The sequence below is a fragment of the Pollachius pollachius genome (genome assembly GCF_949987615.1).
Source record: "Pollachius pollachius genome assembly, chromosome: 19".
NCBI lineage: Eukaryota > Metazoa > Chordata > Actinopteri > Gadiformes > Gadidae > Pollachius > Pollachius pollachius.
The window spans coordinates 20,669,837-20,694,198 of record NC_136952.1 but is presented as its reverse complement, the minus strand read 5'-3'; the positions used below and the strand labels follow the sequence as shown (position 1 = coordinate 20,694,198).

The 24,362-nt window shown below is 45.1% G+C and overlaps 2 protein-coding genes across 4 annotated transcripts; both read right to left on the bottom strand.

Annotated features, from left to right (window-relative positions):
• Nucleotides 1–1,704: 1,704 nt before the first annotated feature.
• atxn7l3b (ataxin 7 like 3b) lies at nt 1,705–8,439 on the bottom strand. Its single transcript, XM_079756341.1, has 9 exons — nt 8,409–8,439; nt 7,939–7,995; nt 7,649–7,770; nt 7,366–7,498; nt 5,284–5,455; nt 4,444–4,544; nt 4,194–4,216; nt 3,593–3,638; nt 1,705–2,618 (listed from the first exon to the last, which is right to left on the bottom strand). Exons 3-9 carry the CDS (start codon nt 7,697–7,699, stop codon nt 2,542–2,544), a joined length of 603 nt encoding a protein of 200 aa, XP_079612467.1. The 5' UTR covers nt 7,700–7,770; nt 7,939–7,995; nt 8,409–8,439; the 3' UTR covers nt 1,705–2,541.
• Nucleotides 8,440–8,761: 322 nt separating this feature from the next.
• LOC307090585 (nucleolar transcription factor 1-B-like) lies at nt 8,762–19,016 on the bottom strand. Of its 3 annotated transcripts, none has more exons than XM_079757311.1 (16): nt 18,830–19,016; nt 16,787–16,962; nt 15,802–15,885; nt 15,210–15,365; nt 14,905–14,969; nt 14,663–14,756; nt 14,341–14,411; nt 13,920–14,061; nt 13,444–13,485; nt 13,086–13,151; nt 12,099–12,154; nt 10,690–10,879; nt 10,299–10,346; nt 10,117–10,179; nt 9,357–9,419; nt 8,762–9,263 (listed from the first exon to the last, which is right to left on the bottom strand). In XM_079757311.1, exons 2-16 carry the CDS (start codon nt 16,874–16,876, stop codon nt 9,123–9,125), a joined length of 1,371 nt encoding a protein of 456 aa, XP_079613437.1. In that variant the 5' UTR covers nt 16,877–16,962; nt 18,830–19,016; the 3' UTR covers nt 8,762–9,122. The 3 variants fall into 3 exon arrangements, with proteins under 3 accessions (XP_079613437.1, XP_079613436.1, XP_079613438.1); XM_079757310.1 differs by having other exon boundaries at nt 18,834–19,016; XM_079757312.1 differs by lacking the exons at nt 8,762–9,263; nt 9,357–9,419; nt 10,117–10,179; nt 10,299–10,346; nt 10,690–10,879 and adding an exon at nt 11,795–11,964 and having other exon boundaries at nt 18,834–19,016.
• Nucleotides 19,017–24,362: the final 5,346 nt, after the last annotated feature.

The window sequence follows — 24,362 nt, the reverse complement described above, 5'->3', positions numbered from 1 at the left end:
TTGGAATGGTGATCCGCTCCACTCAGTGCAATCCGTTTGCAGGAGCAATGAACTGTCAGCGCATTTAATTAATTATACCTCACTGATTACCACTGATTTTCACGCGTTTTTTTGTCATACGTGTAGCTATGATAAAGGACAAATGGTTTGGTGTGTTTTATTATTCATAGTTGGCTTAACAGTAATAGAATATTCTAATATGCTATAAGTGACCAGACGTCCGAGATCAAGAAGGGGGAAAAAACGGTCAGCAATTTTTAAGTTGAAGAAACAATACATGATTAGACTATATATACATTTATTTACCTACATAAACAATGTATGAATACATTAGATATCTATATATCTTACCTTATAGACTGTATCTCTGACTGTTGCTGCAGCAGCAGTTTATTCTTTCTTGACACTTTGTATTGATATTTTGTATTTACTTTTATTAACAACATTCTTTCCTTAAATTATTATGTTAACAGTGATTATTTTATATGTATTTTTTTATGTATGTCACTTTGGAATAAAGCATGTTTAAATGCTTAAACAACATATATAAACACCTGAAAGTTTTTATATCAGCTAAAACCACCAATCTGTTTCACTGGGTTCAGATAAAACCAAATTATGTCTTACCCAACAATATTAGTATTTGAATATTGTTACTTGAATGACTCCATTTATATCATGGTTACAATTACACTGTTAAGAAAGTATTGTCTTATACTTAAATTAAACTAAAATGAGAATGTGTCATGATACAAATCTGCTGATGGATGTTTATTTGTGGATGGATGGATGGAATGGACTGGAGTTTGCAGGTGGGAATTGATACAGGAAAATGATCAGACCAGAACGAGTGAAATTCAAAATACAATAAAAAGCAGCCAGGGTAATGCAGACTGACCATTAACAGTGTTTCAAAAATAAGAGAATAAAATACAAAAGAATTATCACTGAAAATAAATCTATTGCATTAGGCCTGATTATCATGAATTAGGAGGGAAATTCAAAATACAATAAAAAGCAGTCAGGGTAATGCAGACGGGCCAATGTAGTGTATGCAAGGCAATGTGAATGTAAAAAATATCAATAACTGTGTGGGATTAAAACCCTGAAAGAGGGCTGTTTTGCATATCTTCTTTCTCGTGCTACCTTTCTGAAGTTCAAGAGAGGAGTTTGGCCATGTGGTGGAGCCTTATCTTATGAAACACAGACACAACCAATGATAACAAGTCCGAATGGTGGTTGTCGATGCCAAACTGTGTTCCCCAAGCAGAAATACATCCTCTGTTCCAATCTCCCCTCTGACTTTATGCTGCTCCCTGGCTCCCCACCCCCACTTTAACCTGTATTGTATAATATTAGATCCAAAAGGGTGGAAGCATGAAACAAATTAATAATACAATTTCATGGACCGTTTTCAGAGTTCCTAGGAAAAGGATCTAAGGGAAAGACAGTAGCAGATTCTCTATATTCGATCAGTTATTCATCTCACCTGTTGTGCCTACACTACTGCTGCCTAACAACTTTTAGTCATTTTTCTGGTTAGTCTGTTTCCTAGAGAGAAACAGACTAACCAGAAAAATGACTAAAAGTTAACCGTACAATTCAGTGATAGAGATTTGCGTAAAAACTAGGGCTATTCCTTTTCATTTCTTCGACACAAACAGCACACATTCAGACAGGTAACAATTTATTTTATTATGCTAGACAGATGAAAAACGGAGCCATGATAGCAGCAATTGAAACTATTGAAATATGTACACTATCACATCACACAGAGGATACATGTTACCTTTACAATGTAAACACAGGTTACATACAGGGACATGTTTAATGCTAGAAAAGAATACCAAACCAACAACGCCCCACGTTATTAGCCCATAGTCCCCTGCTCTTTACAGCAGTCTGCCTGTACAGTAGGTAGGGATGGTTGGTTACCAACCATGTTGATCACAACATGTTGAGTCCCCTTTCATGTTTTCTATTTAAATGTTAATTAGATGGATCCTGTCCATGATCTAGTGTATGTTCGAAATAGACCAACCATTATTCATGATGTCTGATGATGCAATAACTTGTCAAAATAAAAGGTTAACCAAAATCACGAGGACATAAAGTACAACTCAGGCATATATATTTTTTGTTTGTTTTCAGATTTTTTGAGAAAAAGGTATGTGCACATATAACGGGCCCTATTAGCATCAGTTACTCTTCACTCGACTGACCGGCCTCAATCAGCAGCTCCATTAGTTGAGTCCTAAAAAGATATTCATAGTTTTTGGACTCTGGCATATCATTTACAAAACAAATTGAAATCGAAGAAACATGAGCGCTGGTATGATAACCTTTTTTTTGAAAGAGCGAGAACATCATAGATACGATAGCTGTTGGTGATCTCACAGCTACCTCATCGTGAATGTGTGAATCACAGAACACTTGTCTCCCACTTTGTGTTTTCTTTGCATGTCGATTTGTGTGTATATATTGTATAGGAACACGTCACACAACACTCGGAGATGGTAAAGTGCGCTCTGGAGGTGGTTGCTAAGGAAACGCTTCATCTTTCATGAGCATGCGAGGGCTATCCTGATTGTCCATGCGCCGCCGGGGCCCCAGCATGCCTGTTAACACACAACCCACAGTCCTTCTTAACGCACAACCCACAGCCCTTCTTAACGCACAACCCACAGCCCTTCTTAACACACAACCCACAGCCCTTCTTAACGCACAACCCACAGCCCTTCTTAACGCACAACCCACAGCCCTTCTTAACGCACAACCCACAGCCCTTCTTAACGCACAACCCACAGCCCTTCTTAACACACAACCCACAGCCCTTCTTAACACACAACCCACAGCCCTTCTTAACGCACAACCCACAGCCCTTCTTAACGCACAACCCACAGCCCTTCTTAACGCACAACCCACAGCCCTTCTTAACACACAACCCACAGCCCTTCTTAACACACAACCCACAGCCCTTCTTAACGCACAACCCACAGCCCTTCTTAACACATAATACATATTCCTCAACATCCGTGTGCATTCAATAAATTATGAACCAACAGGAAGGGGTTAGGGTTAGGGTTAGGGTTACACACCTAACCCTAACCCTAACCAACAGGAAGGGGTTAGGGTAAGGGTTAGGGTTACACACCTAACCCTAACCCTAACCCTAACCAACAGGAAGGGGTTAGGGTTAGGGTTAGGGTTACACACCTAACCCTAACCCTAACCCTAACCAACAGGAAGGGGTTAGGGTTAGGGTTAGGGTTACACACCTAACCCTAACCCTAACCCTAACCAACAGGAAGGGGTTAGGGTTAGGGTTAGGGTTACACACCTAACCCTAACCCTAACCCTAACCAACAGGAAGGGGTTAGGGTTAGGGTTAGGGTTACACACCTAACCCTAACCCTAACCCTAACCAACAGGAAGGGGTTAGGGTTAGGGTTAGGGTTACACACCTAACCCTAACCCTAACCCTAACCAACAGGAAGGGGTTAGGGTTACACACCTAACCCTAACCCTAACCCTAACCAACAGGAAGGGTTAGCAGGGCAGTACAAGTACTTTCTTATGAACATTAACCTACCACTTTTATGCTTGAAGGATTTAGATCTTCTTGGAGAGTTTGGATTCTGAGACATATCAAAAAACAAAAGTTTGGTTAAATTTGACATTTTTAGACATGTAAAAAAATACCAAATTTATGGGGGGCGGGGGGGACTTGAGAATAATATCTCCATCCAAATCTTTCACTTTTCCATTTAAACTTAATCAACAGAATATCTAAAATTGTGAGGTAGCTTTTTACCCAGATGACTTAGACATCTTTTTGGGTAAGAATGCTGAGTAAATTATACTGCTTTCCCCACAAAAAACCCTCTACTAATATAATAGAAATGATACAACAGAGAAAACAACAGTCCTCTAAAGCAAGGTTGGTTTAGTCAGCACAACAATGGGTCTTCCCTTTCTCAATCCACTTTTCTAATTTAAATGTTCAGATGCCATTAAAAACCGCATGCTATGCATTTGAGCAGATGGAAAGTTTGACAAAACATTATCACCCATGAGACTATTGGAGAAAGAGAAATTAAAATCAATATAATGTGATATCATGCATGCTAAGCACCATAGACATAAAAAAAAGCTACTGAACCATTCATCTTTTTCATCAATATCAAACTTACCTTATCCGATTTCCTTTTCTTTGCTGCAAGACCCAAACAAAAACATGGTTTTAGATTCCAATGATGACTATTTTGTAATCAAACCACTGTTTTCATTTGTTTTCCTCCTAGAAGTTCATATTTATCAGTATTGACTAATTCAAGCAATCAATCAATCAATCTCATACAAAAACTCATGAACAAAGGGGGGCGGGGGACAGTAAATATTTGATTTCTCTACTAAAATCGTCCAGAGAACGCCCTACTTCACCTTTCTTTTCGGCCCCATAAGACCAGTCATTGTCGTTGACGTCGTCGTTGTCCTCTTGGTCGCTTTCAGACTTGTTATTGGTGGTGTTCCCGGTGACTATCCTACAAAGAAGGATTACTCTTTACTACTCTGCCCATTTAGTCATTCAGCATTTGCTTTTCATTAAGGAAGCTGTAGGGATTACTGGTTATATTTTTCTACTAGTTAAGGTAAGCATCTTATACCTCTGGCCTATTGGTGCCTAATATGGATCCCTCTGATGTGTCCCTCCTTCTCAAGGTGTCTACCTTTCCTTAGTGGGATGCTGAGGCATTCTCCTTGGATTTACGGGCTTATAAGAAGTGCCTGGAAAGCCCTTTGGAGACTGAGTGAAGAGCTATACAAATCCAGTTGTCTTAGCACTGAGAATGTGTGGGAGAAACACTTATTCTGCAGTCTAGCTTTACTGATACCCTTACATTTAATAACAATTATTGAGCAGGTATGGGTTACGGGCATTGAGCTCCAGGGTGCGTTCAGGGGGGTCGAGGACATGGGGTATTGAACCCAGAACCACCTCAGCAGGGGCTTCTACCCAGAGCGTCTCAGTGACTTTAGATAGAGGTCAGAGCAGTGCACTGCATTTGTCATAGGCAGACTGTGGTTTGGCTGTTGCTGTGGCAACAAAACCGTAAGGAAGTGGTAAAGTAGTAAAGCCCGCCTCTTGCTTGATATCATTGGCTGCCTGGGCCGGGTCATTGGCGAGCGGTGATACTCTGTGCCTTGCGCTGAAAGTTGAATATCCTATTCTATCCCTCGAATATACCTCCAGCTGGGGTGGGGGGGACGACCCGGGGTTACCTGCGGTTGGCGATGCGGCTGCTGTTACGACCCATGCCCAGGCACTTCTCCAGGTGCGGGGCGAAGCGCGAGGCGGCGATGCTACGACTGCAGTTGGGACAAACGCACTCCTTGTTCTTCCATTGGTTGTACACCTGTCCAAACACATCCACTCCAGGCTGGTCCACGATTTCTGCACATTTATAACACAAACAACGGTTATTTCCTGTTTGGGATGAATAAAGTATATTTCAGCTCATCAACTTCAAATGCACTTTCTCCACTATTTGCTATTTGGTGATTGCCTCTCATCCAAAGTGTATCATGAAGTAAGATACAGGTAATAACTGTACTGTGGACATTGGGGATCGAACACTCTAGCCACTACACTATGAAATATATATACAATATGAAATATTAGAGGTTGTTGTATTGAGCCAATAAATAGTGCATCAAAAAAGCTAAGCCAAATGAAAAGTTGTTCTATATTTTTGCTTGAAAGGCTTCACTGCTCTCTGAGCTTGCCACAATTCAGAGAGCGCAATACATTTGATTACATTTGATTAGAACCAATAACATGCATAGACCGGTCTTTAATGTGCAATTAAAAGAGCTTCTACAAGCCCTACCCCTCAACAATACAGGACTATACAACCTAAATAACGAAGTGTACCTTTTAAAGGTTGCATAAGCGATTCTAGGCCGAAACTAAATGATGACATTTATCGGATCTTTCCTCACGATCCGCTAGCTGCCCGCCCCATAAGCAGGCCGTCAAGAAAACGCGTCTCTGTAGGCAGCCTGAGTTCGAGACCGCGCTGCGTTCATCATTGTTTTTACTGGATGCACGAAACACGGAAGGGAGGGGAGAGCTGGCTGTTTGTGATCTTGCTTCAAACAACAACAGAAGTGACCCAACATCGCTAATTAACAAGCGATGTTTGTTAATCTAGCATTCTTTAAAATCTATTTATTAAAAAGCACACCAGATACAATTGTTCAAAAATCGACCAGGGCCAAAATCCCCCTGACCCCCTACTTTACACAAGGAGTCCAGGTACCCCCCACCCTCTACTTTAGGGAAGTACTCCAGATACCTCAAACAATGAATGGTAATCATCCCTCTCTCAGTACGTCTAGTGATGCTAGTTTGTTGAGATGGCAATTGTAAAAAAAAAAGAATACTTTGCAGAGCCCTTTCTTTTGTTCGCAATTGCTCTGCCAGTCAGGAACCAGAGGTTTTACAGAGAAGTCCGGAGAGACAGCTTGAGCATGCCTGATCGTCTGATCAATGTTTCTTTTCCTTTTCCGTCCACCATTTTTGTTAATCTATTTATTAAAAAGCACACCAGATGAATACATTTAGTTGTGCAAAAGCCGACCAGGGCCCAAATCCCCCTCCTTTAGGTAAGGACTCCCGACCCCGTCCTTTAGGTAAGGACTCCCGACCCCCTCCTTTAGGTAAGGACTCCTGACCCCCTCCTTTAGGTAAGGACTCCTGACCCCCTCCTTTAGGTAAGGACTCCCGACCCCCTCCTTTAGGTAAGGACTCCCGACCCCCTCCTTTATGTAAGGACTCCCGACCCCCTCCTTTAGGTAAGGACTCCTGACCCCCTCCTTTAGGTAAGGACTCCCGACCCCCTCCTTTAGGTAAGGACTCCTGACCCCCTCCTTTAGGTAAGGACTCCCGACCCCCTCCTTTAGGTAAGGACTCCCGACCCCCTCCTTTAGGTAAGGACTCCTGACCCCCTCCTTTAGGTAAGGACTCCCGACCCCCTCCTTTAGGTAAGGACTCCTGACCCCCTCCTTTAGGTAAGGACTCCCGACCCCCCTACTTTAGGTAAGGACTCCCGACCCCCTCCTTTAGGTAAGGACTCCCGACCCCCTCCTTTAGGTAAGGATCCCAGGCGTAAGCCCCAAATGTTGGCATAATCTACTTGCATCGTTGGTGTGGTTTGGGGATGGATTGTGTTGGCCCGGTCAGGTACAAAATGCCGGGCCCGATTTGTTGTTCCAGTCCAGCAGAGATGTACAGCATGACTAGAACCAGGACCCAGTTCGCATTGCGGTTTTGAAGATATAACACATTGTTGTTGTGCTTACCAAAGTCCCTCATACTTTCTTGGTCCGTGTCATCCAGGAAGAAATAGCCCTGTTTAACGGCCCGGTGGACCTCAAAGCAGAGGCCCAGGCACGCATCCTCCACCAGATCGGACAGGATGTCTTGTGCTAGGCCCTGCCACCCAACAAAAGAACACATTGGTGACAACATTCAGAAGCTATGGGCCACCATTGCGTTGTATAGCTTGGCCCATAGTGTTGATGAGACATTAAGCGTGCTTACGTACGTGTAACCTGGCACACAATCTACCACCACACTCTTTACCTCCAGCTTGCTGTTGTCCAGGCTGGACATTGAAACCTCTTCCATTTTCATTTGCCAGAATTACAAGATGTGCCGACACTGCTGTGTTCATGCTGTAGTAAAGCAGGATGGGCCAGGAGGGGCTGTGATGAGAGACACAGACACAATAAGGCCTGGGCCAGGAGGGGCTACAGACACAATAAGGCCTGGGCCAGGAGGGGCTGTGATGGAGGACAGACACACGGTACGGACAAAACAGTAGAGATAAACGAGTGTGTCGGGCGTCTGTCTTCTGTCCGTGATGTACTTACAAGTGCTCGGTCAACAGCCAGGGACGAGGGTCGATTCCCGACCCAGCCGCTTATAACCTAGCAGTAGGGGAACAAGTCATTGAAGCGGCCCCGCCGGGGGACCAGACGCAGTGATCGGACCACCACCGGGGGACCAGACCCAGTGATCGGACCCCCACCGGGGGACCAGACCCAGGGTGTAGCTTAGCCCGGCTAAACACAACAAAGAGCTCGGCTGGGAGGACGATGGATGGACTAAAATAGCAATGTGTCGATTTGAAAACGTCTATTCACTCTTAGGGTGAATGCAGCGGATCACATCCCGAGTGTTTAAACACCGCGTCTCCCTAAGACCGACTACTGCACTGCGGCGGTACATTACCGGGTCTACCATCCGTCACAAAGACAAATATTATTTCACAAATACCGATTTATGAGTGATGCAGTGTGAAGGAATACATAATCGCAGGCTGTTAATTGTGTTTATTTACCTCATTCGGCCGGCATCCATCTTTACACCAGACCAGGCAGGAGCAATCGATCGCTGAACGAGTCTCACCGGATAATGCTGCACTGCTGCTGAACCACCAGGGTCCTCCACCCTACACCACCTCTACCAGGGTCCTCCACCCTACACCACCTCATATCTACCAGGGTCCTCCACCCTACACCACCTCTACCAGGGTCCTCCATCCTACACCACCTCTACCAGGGTCCTCCACCCTACACCACCTCATATCATATCTCACACCTAAATTGTTTGAATGCATGTTTGTTCCCAGCAAGACAAGAAACAGAAAACACAAAATGTAAATCAATCTTTAATATCATACAATCCTTTGACATTTAGGGTGATCGCAAATTGGCTGGCATACGGTCAATTTATGTATGTATGTTCACCTGATCAATTCTATGGTTGGATGTAGGATTTTTTATTTACAATCCAAACTAAAAAGTCTTCACTTAATTGAACTGCATGCATATTTACATTAGCTGATTACTTATTTTCACATCCTGAAAATCATCAGCATTATCTTTCCAAATAATAACCATTTGGAGCAAGGCCCCAGAGTGGTGGAGATGACACTGCTGGGACCTCACCCCCATCACGTGACGTGGTGGGATTGGGTGGGCGAACATGTGAGGGTCTTTTGGTTCTCCTGGCCCCGGCACCGTCGAGCATTGGTCTCTGTGGTTCAATAGTCTCAGTCTTTATCGGAGTCTGAACCTGACCCGTTGCTGAACTCGACTGGGAGGCACGCTGACTTTGCAAACTTCTCATGCGTCCAGAGCGCCTCTTTATCTTCCTCCTCCTCTTCCTTCTCCTCCTCCTCATCATCATTGCCCTAGAATAAATAAATTAATAACAGCAGCAGACTACCATTGTAAAACCCAAAACAGAGCGTTTCTTTAAAAATAAAACCTCTTCCCATTTGTACCTCAGGAGGGATGTCTGTCCAGATAGTCTTCATCCTGTCCAGATAGTCTTCATCCTCAGAGTCCTACATTTGTTGAACAAACATCACACACACATCAGACATCACTTCAGACATCACACACACACACACGTCAGACATCACACACACACACACACACAGCAGACATCAGTTCAGACATCACACACACATATCAGACATAACACGCACACCTGACTTTAGCAGAAACAGTATTATTACGTTAACGTGGGTTTGTACATTTTAGAAATCCGACGGCACATGTTCTGGTAGGTCTTGGAAATTAGCTGAATGGGTAGAACTAGTTCACCTTCATCATCATCATCATCATCATCATCATCATCATCATCTCCTGGGACTTATGCTACACTATCCACCATTGCAACGGCTTTGACAACAACGTAGCACTCCCCAGATACCGCCACCCAATCACTGCACCACACTGTGGCCCATCTGGCCCAAGCTTCAAAAATATATAACAATTCTTTGTTTTTTTATTTGAAATAATGATATTGATAGGATAGGATATTACTGTGTGCATTATTTGATTTGTCTCTGCAATGCTACAAGCTTGAATGTAATGTTAACCAGGATGATATGGATGTACGATGAGGTGGTGTAGAATGGTGTAGGGGTGGTGTAGAATGGTGTAGGGGTGGTGTAGAATGGTGTAGGGGTGGTGATGAATGGTGTAGGGGTGGTGTAGAATGGTGTAGGGGTGGTGTTGCTGGTCATGTTTACTGACGGAGGTCATGTGTCGTCCTTTCTTTACAGGCTTTTCCAGGTCCAAGGTAACGTATTCCATGTTCTGCCAATAAACACACAATTTGAAGATTGTTTTATTAGAATGATATACTAAGTGTCCTATAATAGTATAAATACATTTTAAATGTTCTTGATTCTTGGCAGATACTTAGACATACGTACTCTTGGTTTGTGGTTCAAATAGTCGGCCTGGGTCTCTGGTGATAAATTCTAAAAAGAAGAACAATTGAATTAGCGGAGAGCATAGAGGAGGCTTTACCTGCTGGGGATACGTATCATAAGCTAGAAGGAGGGAGAAGAGGGGATCCAAAGGCACTATGAAGAAAGCACAAGAGAGGATGGAACCAACCAGAGACAGAAAGAGAGTTAAATGAAGGATAAGGGAGTAGGCCAAAGAAAGGAGAGAGAAAAAGACGGAAAACTTTACATTTTCTTATTTGACACATGCTTTTGCAACGTAATGGTACACTTCCCCTGCCAATGAAGCACTTAGTATTTGATTGGGTCAAAGAGGAGAGAGAGAGGATGAGAGAGAAAGGGAAGAGTCTCGTACTCTGAACCAGTCCTGAAGGTCCAAGGTGTATCTGTGGAACCTGGTTTCGGCCTCCTTACAGAAGGGAGCCTTCTGCTCCGTGGAGAGGGTCTTCCACTTCGAGTTGATCCACGAGAACTTATCTCTGTGGTTGCGGAAGTCCCCCATCAGGCAGCGCATCTTCTGACTGCAGAACACCGATGCCCCAGCGCTGTGGAACCACACACACACACACACACACACACACACACACACACACACACACACACACTTCTAGATAAAAAGATAAACGGGTTGGTCCGACAGGTTAAAGGTCGGTTTGGACACACATTGCTACTGCCTCTATGAGGGTGTGAACGTTGCAGATGGTAAATATACACCATCCACACCAAGAACTTCCAGCAGTGTTTCCCCTATAGCAGAATGCAATTGTTTTGCTCTTGTCTTTGCGCTTCATTTGCGCTAAATCCAGGTAAATTCAAAAAAAGCATATGAATGGGAAAAGAGGAGAGAGACAGGAGTGCTTCGTCTTATCTCTTTAGAAACTAATATTATTTTGACCACTGGATGCTTCATATCCAGGTTGATTCACCTGTGATTAAAGCACATAATCCAGAAAAGTATATTATAACAACAAGCACCTACTAGATGTCAATAAGGAAGCAAGGAATTTGGATCTCGGATTCAGGATTATCATTAACAGCAGGGAATACAGTGTCTTCACCCGAGCATTGCACAGTAATATCACAGCAAACGCAATCATGTGATAGGAACACACAAGGTCACGATGATACGTGTAGTGATGTAAGTACATTTTGGAAAATGTAGACGGTCAAAGTGTGACTAAACTCCCTGTTTTATCTTGAGGGGGGGGGCAAAAGTAGCTCAGGAGGTAGAGCGGGTTGACTGGTCAGCGGAAGGTTGCCAGTTCGATGCCCGGCTCCTCCTAGCTGAGTGTGGAGGTGTCCCTGAGCGAGACGCCCCCCCCTCACTGCTCCTGACCAGCTGGCTGTGCCCTGACTGGCTGACTCCTCCGTCGGTGTGTGAATGAATGATTGGAAGTCGGTTTGGTAGAAATGTAAATGCGAAGCTCAAATCCAAAAACAACGTACCATCGGAGGAGGAGCCTTATTAATGAGGGATGTTGTACTGCATATGAAGTGTCCGAGTAGCTAAAACTTCACTGGGACGTCAACATCAGAATCAACTGCGGCCCAAAACAAGCTCCACACATCCAGAAACACCTTGCCACCGGCGTGCCTCGGTCATGACTTCAAAGCTTTTACCAACCGCTGCCTGTAACCAAATGCAGTGAAATGTAGTGTTTTGTGGAGACGTTTTTTGTCTGGTAAAATCCATGTAGCCACCTATAGACTATATTCCCCAGCTGTGTGTCCTCGTGTCTCATGGTTTTGACGGTGCAAACTCACCAGGATGGCTTCTTGGGCTCTCCATCAAACAGGAGCGGTTTGATTTTTGAGTACTTCTGGACGAAAAAACAAAGACAGAAGATTGTTACGAAGCAGTTGGTACACATTGTGTCCTTCCGAATGGAGTCATGCTGTCCTATCCTGCTGCAGTTTAAAAAGTTGAATTAAATAATTGGGGCTGACAAGCAATTCAAATATTTGATAATGATTAATTGAATGATTGCTGCAGGTCCCGCTGTGACTGAGTTATTATAATTGATCACACAATTGTCAGTTTGACAACTCCCGCCCATGCAACTATCAATCAATGGTAGCATATACTTTTCATTCGGTATTGATTGGGATACATTCAAAGAGTTTTGCAAACAAGGGAACAAAAATCGTCATTTAAAATATTAAACAGTCTAGGTTTAACAAAGCCTCGTTCTGCCTCACATTGAACAATGTTGACATGTGGTCAGATGGCTGCAGTGGTCTGGCTACGTAATGCTTGGGTTATGACATTTAGAGACATCATTATTTAGAAATTTGCCTCATCTTCCAGTAAAGGGCTGGAGCCGCCTGTTCTAGGTATAGGACCATTATAGGAATAGCCACAGACTGGGGATATTGGACCATTGAGTACGTGAGTACGTTATAACATGTTTATTGCCCAGCACTAGAAATAATGCAATGGAGGTAAAATATTTCAATATATCTTCCAAAACTTTTTTTCTGCAATTCTTTATTGATGCACTTAATCACCTGTTTAATTGCATTCCTAATTTGACTTTATGTGTGTTGTCTGTCTGCACAGTGTAGTGTACAGTTAAATCATCTGTACAGTCTTTTGGTACAAACCTGGTGCTTTATAAATAAACTTCAACTTAACTCAAAAATAACATCAAATACAAATACAAAAACATCAATCATTCAGATTGAAGCTTAAGGTGTTACGGCCTGCAGTGTACTGGGGAATTCTTTAAATGCTTCTTCGATGTTTCTGACCTTAGCGGTTCGGAAAAGCATTTCCAGGTCCTCCTTCAAACTCTCCTTCTGCTCTTTGGTCAAATTCTGAAAAACAAACAAACAACCCATTAGCCCATGGACCACCTGAACAACAAACAAACAACCCATTGGCCCATGGACCACCTGAACAACAAACAAACAACCCATTGGCCCATGGACCACCTGAACAACAAACAAACAACCCATTGGCCCATGGGCCACCTGAACAACAAACAAACAACCCATTGGCCCATGGGCCACCTGAACAACAAACAAACAACCCATTGGCCCATGGGCCACCTGAACAACAAACAAACAACCCATTGGCCCATGGGCACGTGGACCAGAGGGTACTTACAGATAAGAAGGTGCTCAGAGTCGCTCCATAACGTTGTTTCAGCTGAAAGACAGAGGCACTGACATTTAGGATAAGATGTGATGGTAAACAATCAATGCAGGCATACATGAAGGTGAACACATACACCGTCAGCAATGAGCTATTCCTTCACATCTCCACCCTGGGTTATGAATGGCATGTCAATCAAGTTGTATGTTACATAAGCAGGGCTCCCACAGATAATGTGTTAGTTAAGGTGGTGGGGTTTGCCGTCAGACCGGGGGTGGGGGGGCTTGATTGTGCGATAGACTACAGACTCTGCACTACATTCAACGATTTTTTACTAAACACTCAATTTGTGCAATTTAAACTATGCAAATATTTAAAAACAAATAAAGTGCTAAACAACGTTGTCAAAATATACACGTGTATATTTTTTTTACGGCCTAAGCTGTTTGTAGTGTGGGAGAGCCTGATCAACGTGTGCGTGTGCAGACCCCATTTGCGCGCGCGTTGAGGCCGTCGCGCTCCGCCTGCCTCAGGGTCCTCCAGCGCAGGCTGCTGGCTCTGAGGAGGTCCCTGGGGGCAACAGGCCCTGCCACCACCCGCTGCTCTGCCACCAACAGCTGGAACCCGTTGCTATGGACACACACACACACACAATGAAGCCAACCCAGTCAGTTTCTCACTCGTACAGTTGGGAGATGAATAGCGATGCCAATGCATTGTCAATGGGCCTGGTTCTAACAAAGTACTTCTAATATATAGCACTACCATAACGCATGTGATAATAAATTACAAACGCGCAATGCATCAAGTACACTGGGTAGAATGGGATACCGGTGCGGACCACCTCTCAGCAAGAGATCAAACGGAGAACAACACCATGTGATCTGTGTTGGAGGTGTCGGGCCTTACATGGGCGGCTGGCTGGGCAGCTCTACAATGCCCCTCTTTCTGCTCGGCCCCGATGAAGTGGGCGAAGTCTCCTGCATCAAACAAGGGAGATCACACTTACAAACATACCTGACCCAAAATCCCACCGCGGGATTAGAACATCAGTCACACAGCACCAGGTACAGCCGACCTCCTGACCAGGGGGTCACCAGGTACAGCCGACCTCCTGACCCCGGGGTCACCAGGTACAGCCGACCTCATGACCCCGGGGTCACCAGGTACAGCCAGGGAATATATAAAGGTGACATTATCTCCACCAAGGGGTGAAGTCGGTGTGACTCACAGCGTCCAGGTTATCCTGCTCCTCTAGCCTCCTCTTCAGCGCAGAGTACTGCGCCGTGTTGCTCATGGGCTGGTAGTGTTTACCGTACTGCCGCCTGAAGGGAGTACATAGGCACTCAAGAGTTCAGCACGGAACGACTTAACACCGCATGATTCTGATGCTTGGAGAAACAAGGTCATTACATTAACAGCCCTTTCACAATATTCACATGTTCAGGGCCAGGAGGGATTCTCGCTCCCTACCGGAGTGTGATCATGTCCTTGTCGTACTGGTCCCGGGAGAGGTTGTATTTCTTCACATATTTCACCTGCAAATGGAAAACAGATTTAAAAGTGTTGAAGCGACCAGTTGTAGAATCTAAACTCTTTGTGTGCCCCTTAAACCCTTTGCACCTAATCTATTGGTTTTAAGAGCAGCACAGTGCTACTTTGGAAGAAAAGTCATCTTAGAAGCCTGGATTCACAGGTCAATATTATTTTGGCCGATATTTCGATGCATCCCTTGTTATTATGTTTTGTTGGTATGGATCTCATCTATGACCACACACCTTGCCCTGGGCTGGGAGCTTCTTGTAGCAGGCGCTCAGCTGGGCGATCAGCTGCTTCTGCTCCAGATCCGGGTGCTGCTTCCTGTACTCCCCCAGGTGCTCCTTCAGGTACAGAGCGTGGGCAGGGGGGGGTCTCTTTGGGAGCTCTGGGTGGATCTGGGGGACGGTCGCAAGTCAAAATGGAAATCGGAAATCACAATTCCTGGTTTGATTTTTATTCCCACGAAAACACAGATCCAATTCGGCAAGATGCTTCTGTCCACTGATGAGCTCTGTGTGGGACAGCCACAGGTGAGATAACCTGGGACTCAGGGAATAGGTTATGATCAGTGTTTCCAGAGGACTGCATCATTTCAGCTGAAATGAGGTCACTTCTGGCAAGAAATACATTTGAGAAAGATCTGAATATTTTTAAGAAGTAAAAGTTAATTGCTCTTTGAAAGAATGTACTTGCATTACTATGCTATCATGTTAATATTATATCAGTAGCATTAAATGGCCCTTAACTGACAATACCACAGACCTCCTATGCGATCTGGAAAATCCCTCTGTATCTCCACTGCAAATCATTTTCATGATGGTCATATCTGACCTGTTGCTTCTTGGGCCTGAATGGATCATTGATGGCCCCTTCAGCCTCCTCTAGGAGGTCTGTCAACGTTCGTTGCTTGCGCATCTGAAAAACAACAAAAGAAATCACTGACACCATCAGGACAGGTTTCCTGAGGATACGTTACCTTTATCTTCATTACAACCTCATGTCTAGAGTAAGGCCGAAAAACACGTGTGGTTCTCTCACCCATTCAGCCCACTGCTAGAGAGCTGTTAAATAACCCTCGCTGTCAGGGGCCCCCGCGCTCTGAGACGTGCTGTCAGGGGCCCCAGCGCTGAGCTCTGAGACGTGCTGTCAGGGGCCCCAGCGCTGAGCTCTGAGACGTGCTGTCAGGGACCCCAGCGCTGAGCTCTAAGACGTGCTGTCAGGGGCCCCAGCCCTCTGAGACGTGCTGTCAGGGGCCCCAGCGCTCTGAGACGTGCTGTCAGGGGCCCCAGCGCTCTGAGACGTGCTGTCAGGGGCCCCCGCGCTCTGAGACGTGCTGTCAGGGGCCCCCGCACTCTGAGCTCTGAGACGTGCTGTCAGGGGCCCCCGCGCTCTGAGCTCTGAGACGTGCTGTCAGGGGCCCCAGCCCTCTGAGACGTGCTGTCAGGGGCCCCAGCCCTCTGAGACGTGCTGTCAGGGGCCCCAGCGCTGAACTCTGAGCCGTGCTGTCAGGGGCCCCCGCGCTCTGAGACGTGCTGTCAGGGACCCCAGCGCTGAGCTCTGAGACGTGCTGTCAGGGGCCCCAGCGCTCTGAGACGTGCTGTCAGGGGCCCCCGCGCTCTGAGACGTGCTGTCAGGGGCCCCCGCGCTCTGAGCTCTGAGACGTGCTGTCAGGGGCCCCAGCGCTCTGAGCTCTGAGACGTGCTGTCAGAGGCCCCAGCGCTGAGCTCTGAGACGTGCTGTCAGGGGCCCCTGCGCTCTGAGACATGCTGTCAGGGGCCCCAGCCACCGTCCCCTTGACCGACTAAGTATTTCTGACCTTCTGGAACATCTGCTTCCACTTGGCTTGACATTCTTCAGGCGAGTGTTGGGAGAAAGTGATCTTCTTCCAGTCCAGAACCTTCTGCATCCGGGAATACCCCCAGTCCTTCTTACCGGCCGGGATGCTGGTCTTGATGCGACCCAGCAGACGTCTGAGGTCAACCTCTGTCCAACCTGCAAACGAGACGTAAGAAGAGTCATCATCAACACATAAAAGGATGGGCCGAGCAGCAGGCTCAACAAGCTGCTGAGCAGGGCCAGCCTGGAGCAGGGCTAGAGCTGCTGAGGAGGGCCAGCCTGGAGCAGGGCTAGAGCTGCTGAGGAGGGCCAGCCTGGAGCAGGGCTAGAGCTGCTGAGGAGGGCCAGCCTGGAGCAGGGCTAGAGCTGCTGAGGAGGGCCAGCCTGGAGCAGGGCTAGAGCTGCTGAGGAGGGCCAGCCTGGAGCAGGGCTACAGCTGCTGAGGAGGGCCAGCCTGGAGCAGGGCTAGAGCTGCTGAGGAGGGCCAGCCTGGAGCAGGGCTAGAGCTGCTGAGGAGGGCCAGCCTGGAGCAGGGCTAGAGCTGCTGAGGAGGGCCAGCCTGGAGCAGGGCTAGAGCTGCTGAGGAGGGCCAGCCTGGAGCAGGGCTACAGCTGCTGAGGAGGGCCAGCCTGGAGCAGGGCTAGAGCTGCTGAGGAGGGCCAGCCTGGAGCAGGGCTAGAGCTGCTGAGGAGGGCCAGCCTGGAGCAGGGCTAGAGCTGCTGAGGAGGGCCAGCCTGGAGCAGGGCTAGAGCCGCTGAGGAGGGCCAGCCTGGAGAAGGGCTTAAGCTGCTGAGGAGGGCCAGCCTGGAGCAGGGCTAGAGCTGCTGAGGAGGGCCAGCCTGGAGCAGGGCTAGAGCTGCTGAGCAGGGCCAGCCTGGAGCAGGGCTAGAGCTGCTGAGGAGGGCCAGCCTGGAGCAGGGCTAAAGCTGCTGAGGAGGGCCAGCCTGGAGCAGGGCTAGAGCTGCTGAGCAGGGCCAGCCTGGAGCAGGGCTAGAGCTGGCCAGCCTGGAGCAGGGCTAGAGCTGCTGAGGAGGGCCAGCCTGGAGCAGGGCTAAAGCTGCTGAGGAGGGCCAGCCTGGAGCAGGGCTAGAGCTGCTGAGGAGGGCCAGCCTGGAGCAGGGCTAGAGCTGGCCAGCCTGGAGCAGGGCTAGAGCTGGCCAGCCTGGAGCAGGGCTAGAGCTGGCCAGCCTGGAGCAGGGCTAGAGCTGGCCAGCCTGGAGGCAGCGGTGGAGAGGAGGTTGAGGGACAAATTCAGTCCATCCTGGGAAACCCCTGGACCCCTTTACGTTGGGCTGTGGCAGATCGGCAGCACCTTTAGCCACGGATTAAATTCCCCCAGTTGCAAGACTTGCAGGAGTGCTTCAAGCGTTCCTTTGAGCCAAAAGCCATCAGGCTCAGCGCCTGATGTACAGTATTTATGAGTATGCATATACGTGTGTGTGTTTATGGATGCGTGTATATACACACACACACACACATACACATATATATATATATATATACACACATATATATATATATATATATATATATATATATATATATATATATATATATATATATATATATATATATATATATATATATATATATATATATATATACACACATATATATATATATATATATATATATATATATATATATACTTGGTCAGTGAGCCACTTCTCTTTGCTTACAGTTGCATTTATAAACTTTAATATACTGTGAAGTACTGGTACTTAGACACTTTATAATTGATATTGTTTATACAGTCTGTTTTGTCTTTACTTCAGCTTCTATTTTTGTTTTCATTAGTAGGGTAAGGGTTAGTTTTCCACTTCTGCGTGCTGTTGTAACGAAGGAATTCGCCTTCTGGGGATTAATAAAGTTGTTATCTATCTATCTATACTGGACATGCAAAGACAAAATCTGCTGTAAACGCTAAATACTGTCTATATCAGGCACTCAATGGGTTGAATGTAATCATTAGTATAATGCGATGTCAATATCGGTTCTTCGACTTGTTATCATTTCTACTCACAGACCTGCTTCTCTGGTCTCCATTTCTCTGTTTAGTCTCCTGAGCTGCTCAGATATTTAGTACTTCAATTATTTTGAATCAAACAAACCCAAACCACTGCAGAAGTTAACTGGTGTAACCGAATATTCCAGTTGTAGTTGTTATATCTGACGAAATGTTGTTTCTGTGCTATCTATGGTAACGTGCATGTGCAGCTCGGCTGCTTCTTCCTCGTGACTTACTCGGACTACGATCAGCTCTACTGGGCTGTAGCGCCCCCAGTGGGAGGGACTGGGATCAGCTCTACTGGGCTGTAGCGCCCCCAGTGGGAGGGACTGGGATCAGCTCTACTTGGCTGTAGCGCCCCCCAGTGGGAGGGACTGGGATCAGCTCTACTGGGCTGTAGCGCCCCCAGTGGGAGGGACACACTAGGCCATCTGTTCCGTGCCCAAGTCCGTGCATGTTTCCCCTCGGTAATGTACATTGCCATGGACTGTATTACGCGTTACGTGTTTATTTTGCGTGTGTTTAAACAGATAGGGGCACACATGCGCGCCCGCATTCATTCATTCTTTTTAACACTCACTCGCGGTAAAACTGTTTTCTCAAGATCAAGTAGGCTACTCATAAATCCTAAAAGTTATGGGCTTGTACACGATGTCTGTGTCAAAAAAATATGTGTTTTCTGTACGGTGTTTGCAGATGCATTGATTTAGGCCCCTATGGAGCCAGTATCCTGCCATAATTCAAACCTGAAAAAAAAGGTTTCAAAGGCTTGTAAGTCTGGGTTTGAAAACTCAACACCTTGTAAAAAAGGTTTTGCAACACTGAAAAAAGAGATTATAGCCTGATTTTTTTTTTTAAACATCTGTAAACATGATTTTGTGTTCTATTTTATCTTCTTCATCATTTTCACCAACACATTTTCAAAGTTACATTTTTTTCACAAACACATTTTCAAAATATAAAAAATGTCACCGGCGCATTTGCAGAGTTTCAAATCTGACACTGTTCTAACAGTGTATTTCATTGTTTCCTGGTTTTGAAACCTTGTAAATGGGATTCTGCAAACAGGTGTTCATACATTGAGTATTTTTTCAGAGAATTTTGGGAGAAAAAAGAAAGTATCGTGTACATATCACTGGCAGTGCGTGTGTGTGTGTGTGTATGTGTGTGTGTGTACTTTAAATGTGAATAAGTGCACATGTAAATCTAGATTTTATTTTAATAGAGTATTTATTTTTCAGCATGATGCAGTGTAGTGATTTGGGGTTACGTCTGTACGTCTATGTCACACTTACCATCTCGTAGTTGGAGGCAAGAGAGTATACGCGCTCCAATAGTGTGAGATAAAAAATATAGCACATTCATTTGAATGATTTTAGCTTGTGTGTGCCTGTGCTCGCGATAAATCACACACAAGCTAAAATCATTCAAATTAATGTGCTTTATTTTTATCTCAAATTATTGGATCACGTATACTCTCTTGCGCTCCGCCTCCAACTACGAGATGGTTAGTTACACTTTCCTGCTGTCGGCTCCCAGACCGAGGAGCACAGGGGAGACGTTCCTTTCAGGGCCGATGCTATCGGGGGCAACACCCTTCACTTTGACCGGCAGTGGGTCTGCTTATAGGTCGGAACATGGTTGGAATGAAGCGGCCACCGATTGTTGACAGGCTGGGCACTTTATTCTTACACACAACCGGACTCGTTCATTACTTCACTAAACTGACACGCACGCTATCGCTCGCTCTCCTCGCTCGTCCACCCAACACACACACACACACACACACACACACACACACACACACACACACACACCCACACACACACACTGCCAGTGATATGCGCACGATTTTTCCCCGTGCTCATGAGATACTTTGTCGTGCTCACGAGAAACGTTTAATTTTTATTTATTTTCCCCGGTGTCCCTTTACAGGTTCCGTACCCAGCCATGGTTCCAGAAAATGGAAAGCAAAATCAACCGCACAGGTCGGTTGTTATTCTTGTCATCGGCAGAGCACTGTCAATCACGCACAGCCCGGTCAACGGCACATGTGATTGGAATGTACGTCAGCAGAGAGCAACCAATAGGTTTAGAGCTAAATGGTCCCGCCCCCAGGAACGTTTTTTTTTCCTTTTTTGCAGATCAACGATTTCAGACCTTTGACTGTCAGGAGTTTTGAAACGAATGTGCGACAGAACACTGCCAATAATCACGTGACTCAAAGCTCGCGCCTGTGTGGTCAAATCTCTGAAAAGTCAGTGCTGAAAAGTCAGTTCTGAAAAAATACATTGCAATGGTGTAAATTTCCACCTTTACAAGTTTTTAAAATAAATATTCAACCTTTCAAAACTTATTCCTCAATGTATGAACACCTGTTTGCAGAATCCCATTTACAAGGTTTCAAAACCAGGAAACAATGAAATACGCTGTTAGAACAGTGCCAGATTTGAAACTCTGCAAATGCGCCGGTGACATTTTTTAAACTTTGAAAATGTGTTTGTGAAAAAAATGTAACTTTGAAAATGTGTTTGGTGAAAATGATGAAGAAGATAAAATAGAACACAAAATCATGTTTGCAAATATTTTAATTTTTTTCAGGCTATAATCTCTTTTTTCAGTGTTTCAAAACCTTTTTTACAAGGTGTTGAGTTTTCAAACCCAGACTTTTTTTTTCAGGTTTGAATTATGGCAGGATACTGGCTCCATAGCCCGACCCTATCCAGCTGCAGTATGTAGAATAGTCAACACCAGTAGTACCGCCTGTATCTAAGATAATCAATATCCCGGATTTACTTGAATAACAAATTATCAAACAACCAATGCGGGATATGTTTGTTATTGTGTAGTATTGTTTGGTTACGAGTGCAACCTGTTATTTCTGTATCACTGCACTGATAATGGGACTGTTGATTTTCTTTGAGTCAGTTGTTTACAGGTTGTTTACATGTTTCTTGCTGTCAACACGACCGAGTGGACGATTGAACGCCTGAAGGAGGCTCACATGATGTGCTAGTAACCTCTCTATGTGAGCCGCGCCCTTGACAAGGAGGGACGAACGTTGGGTTCATGAATTACAGGTCCTGAGGATGACAGAGGAAACAAGAGCTGCGACTACAACAATGTCCAAAACCCCCCACATGTACCAGCGCACCAATACATGAAGATCACCGGAGCCTTTAAACTCATTGCGAGTCTGCAACACTTAAACATTTTAAACTATATTCTTATGTCACTTATTTTTTGTACTCTTCACTTTCAATGCATGCATGAAAATGTATAACTTTGTGTCACATATACCTAGAACAGGCATCTCCAAATGGCGGACCGCGGTCCGGGTCCGGACCAAGCAACGGTCCTATCTGGACCCATGACCAATTTAAAATAATGCGACTTTTTATTATTATTATTTTTTTATATTTCACTATACAAAGCATGATTATGTTAATGAAGACATTTCTCACTGAAATACAAATTTAAAGGCAGAATAGTCCGTAGTACAGGATAAAAACAGCAACAAGTAATGATCTTCACCGAGCGGAGATCATGCACTCACCGACCTCCCCCCTCCCTCCGTCAGTCACGACATGTGTATAATAACGTCACTCAAAATATAGCCAATCAAATCGTTTGTTTACCGGAAGAGCGATTTGGAATGAGAAAATGGCTTACTCGAAAATTAGGAAAGTTGACCACGAAAACAGACATTTTAAAGATGAAAGGACTGACCAATACATGTTCATTCTCCCGCAAGGCAGTACTAAACCTTTGTTGTGACTTTTATGTGTTTAAACCGCGGCGCTGATAAAAAGCGGGAATATTACGCGGCATTACGAATCCAAACACAGATCCTTCGAGGAAAAGTATCCCCAGAAGTCAGAAGTAAGAGCATGGAAAATATCCGAGCTGAGAGCTCAGTATGAGAGGTCTACTCGAGTCTTCACACACTCATTTACAGGCCAGCAACGTGCAAATGAATGATCACTTAAGATTGCATGGGTTTTGGGGCAACATAAAAAAACTTTCAGTGACCGACTGTTGTGAAGGAGTGCTTGAACGCCGCTGCCGAGACGTTACTTGAAGGTAAACAAAGGGATGAATTGTGTGAAAAAATAAAGCAAATCCCAATGTCAGCTGCAACGACAAAAAATCCGAAATGTTATCAGATGACGTACTGTCACAGCTTGATGCGGCTTTTCAGAGTGCCCCATCCTTAGCCATTGATGAGTCTTCAGATGTAACGGATAATGCCCAGCTTTTGGTTTATGTGCGATTTTTTCATCAAGACAAGAAAGACATCTGTGAGGACCTGTTGGGTCTAACACCACTTGTGACACACACAAGACGAGAAGATATTTATGAGGCTATTAAGGAGATGCTGTCAATGAGGGGGATTGATCTAACAAAGGTTGTCTCAGACACTACAGATGGGGTACCTGTTTGCTTACTTGAAATGTAGGCCTAGTGTACCTGTTTTGCTTACTTGAAATGAAGGCCTAATTCTCTTTTTGTGTTTATTTGAAATGTAGGCCTGGTGTACCTGTTTTTGCTTACTTGAAATGTAGGCCTAATGCTCTTTTTTGCTCACTTGAAATGTAGGCCTAATGCACTTTGTGTTTATTTGAAGTGTAGGCCTAGGGTTTGTTACGTATTTTAAGCACATAAGCTGCCCCCACATAGCCACAAGGAAGCAGGATCAAACATATAAGCTGCAATTACTATACATAGCCACAAGGGGAGCAGGACCCAACATACAAGCTGCAATAACTGCATTAACAAATAAAGTGAGTTACAAGCGATCCTGACTCGGCGACCTTTTTCCAAAAAGAACACTGCAATAGAGTAAGTGTTTATTTTTTTACTAACACATTGGCTACAATAGTTTTGAGTCCCGGGGAACGTGACAATGTAGTTATCCGAAAGTAGCCGATCTTATTGGCAGAGCATAGGCTATGTTACGTTACCTTGAAGTCCGTGTAATGCTGTATAGGCTGATGCTAATGTTGTTCTCTTTCTTTCTTAGCCAGTATCGGCTTCCTGTGTTGTCCAGGCCATCAGAGCTAATTACCCAGCACAAGATGGGCAGTACCGTGGCTACCAGGAGATAGTAGATGCTCAAGATGAGCAGTGACTATTTTGACTCTACCAAATGGTCCCTACACATTTTATTTTTGTCAATAGTTCATATTTTTTCATGAATAAAACTTCAAATTCATGTTGGTTGTTCTGATTTGTTTACTAACCCAAGTGCTGTTATACTAGAGTAGGCCTACTGTGTAAGATAAACACTTATTTCAACTGGGGAGATAAGGTTGAGGTTGATATCTAATACTTGATATGCTGAGGTACTGTAATTAGCAAATATTTTAATGCTGTACAGTAATATACAGATGATGCGTTTAAAAAAACGAGGGCAGAAGTCTAACCTAGTCAACGTAACACAGGGATATGTTTACACAAAGTTTGCTCGCGCTAGGACCATGGGTCATTCCCCCTCCAAACGGAAACAGGCGGGCGGTGCAGCGAGCGCAATGCACTGTGGGAGTTG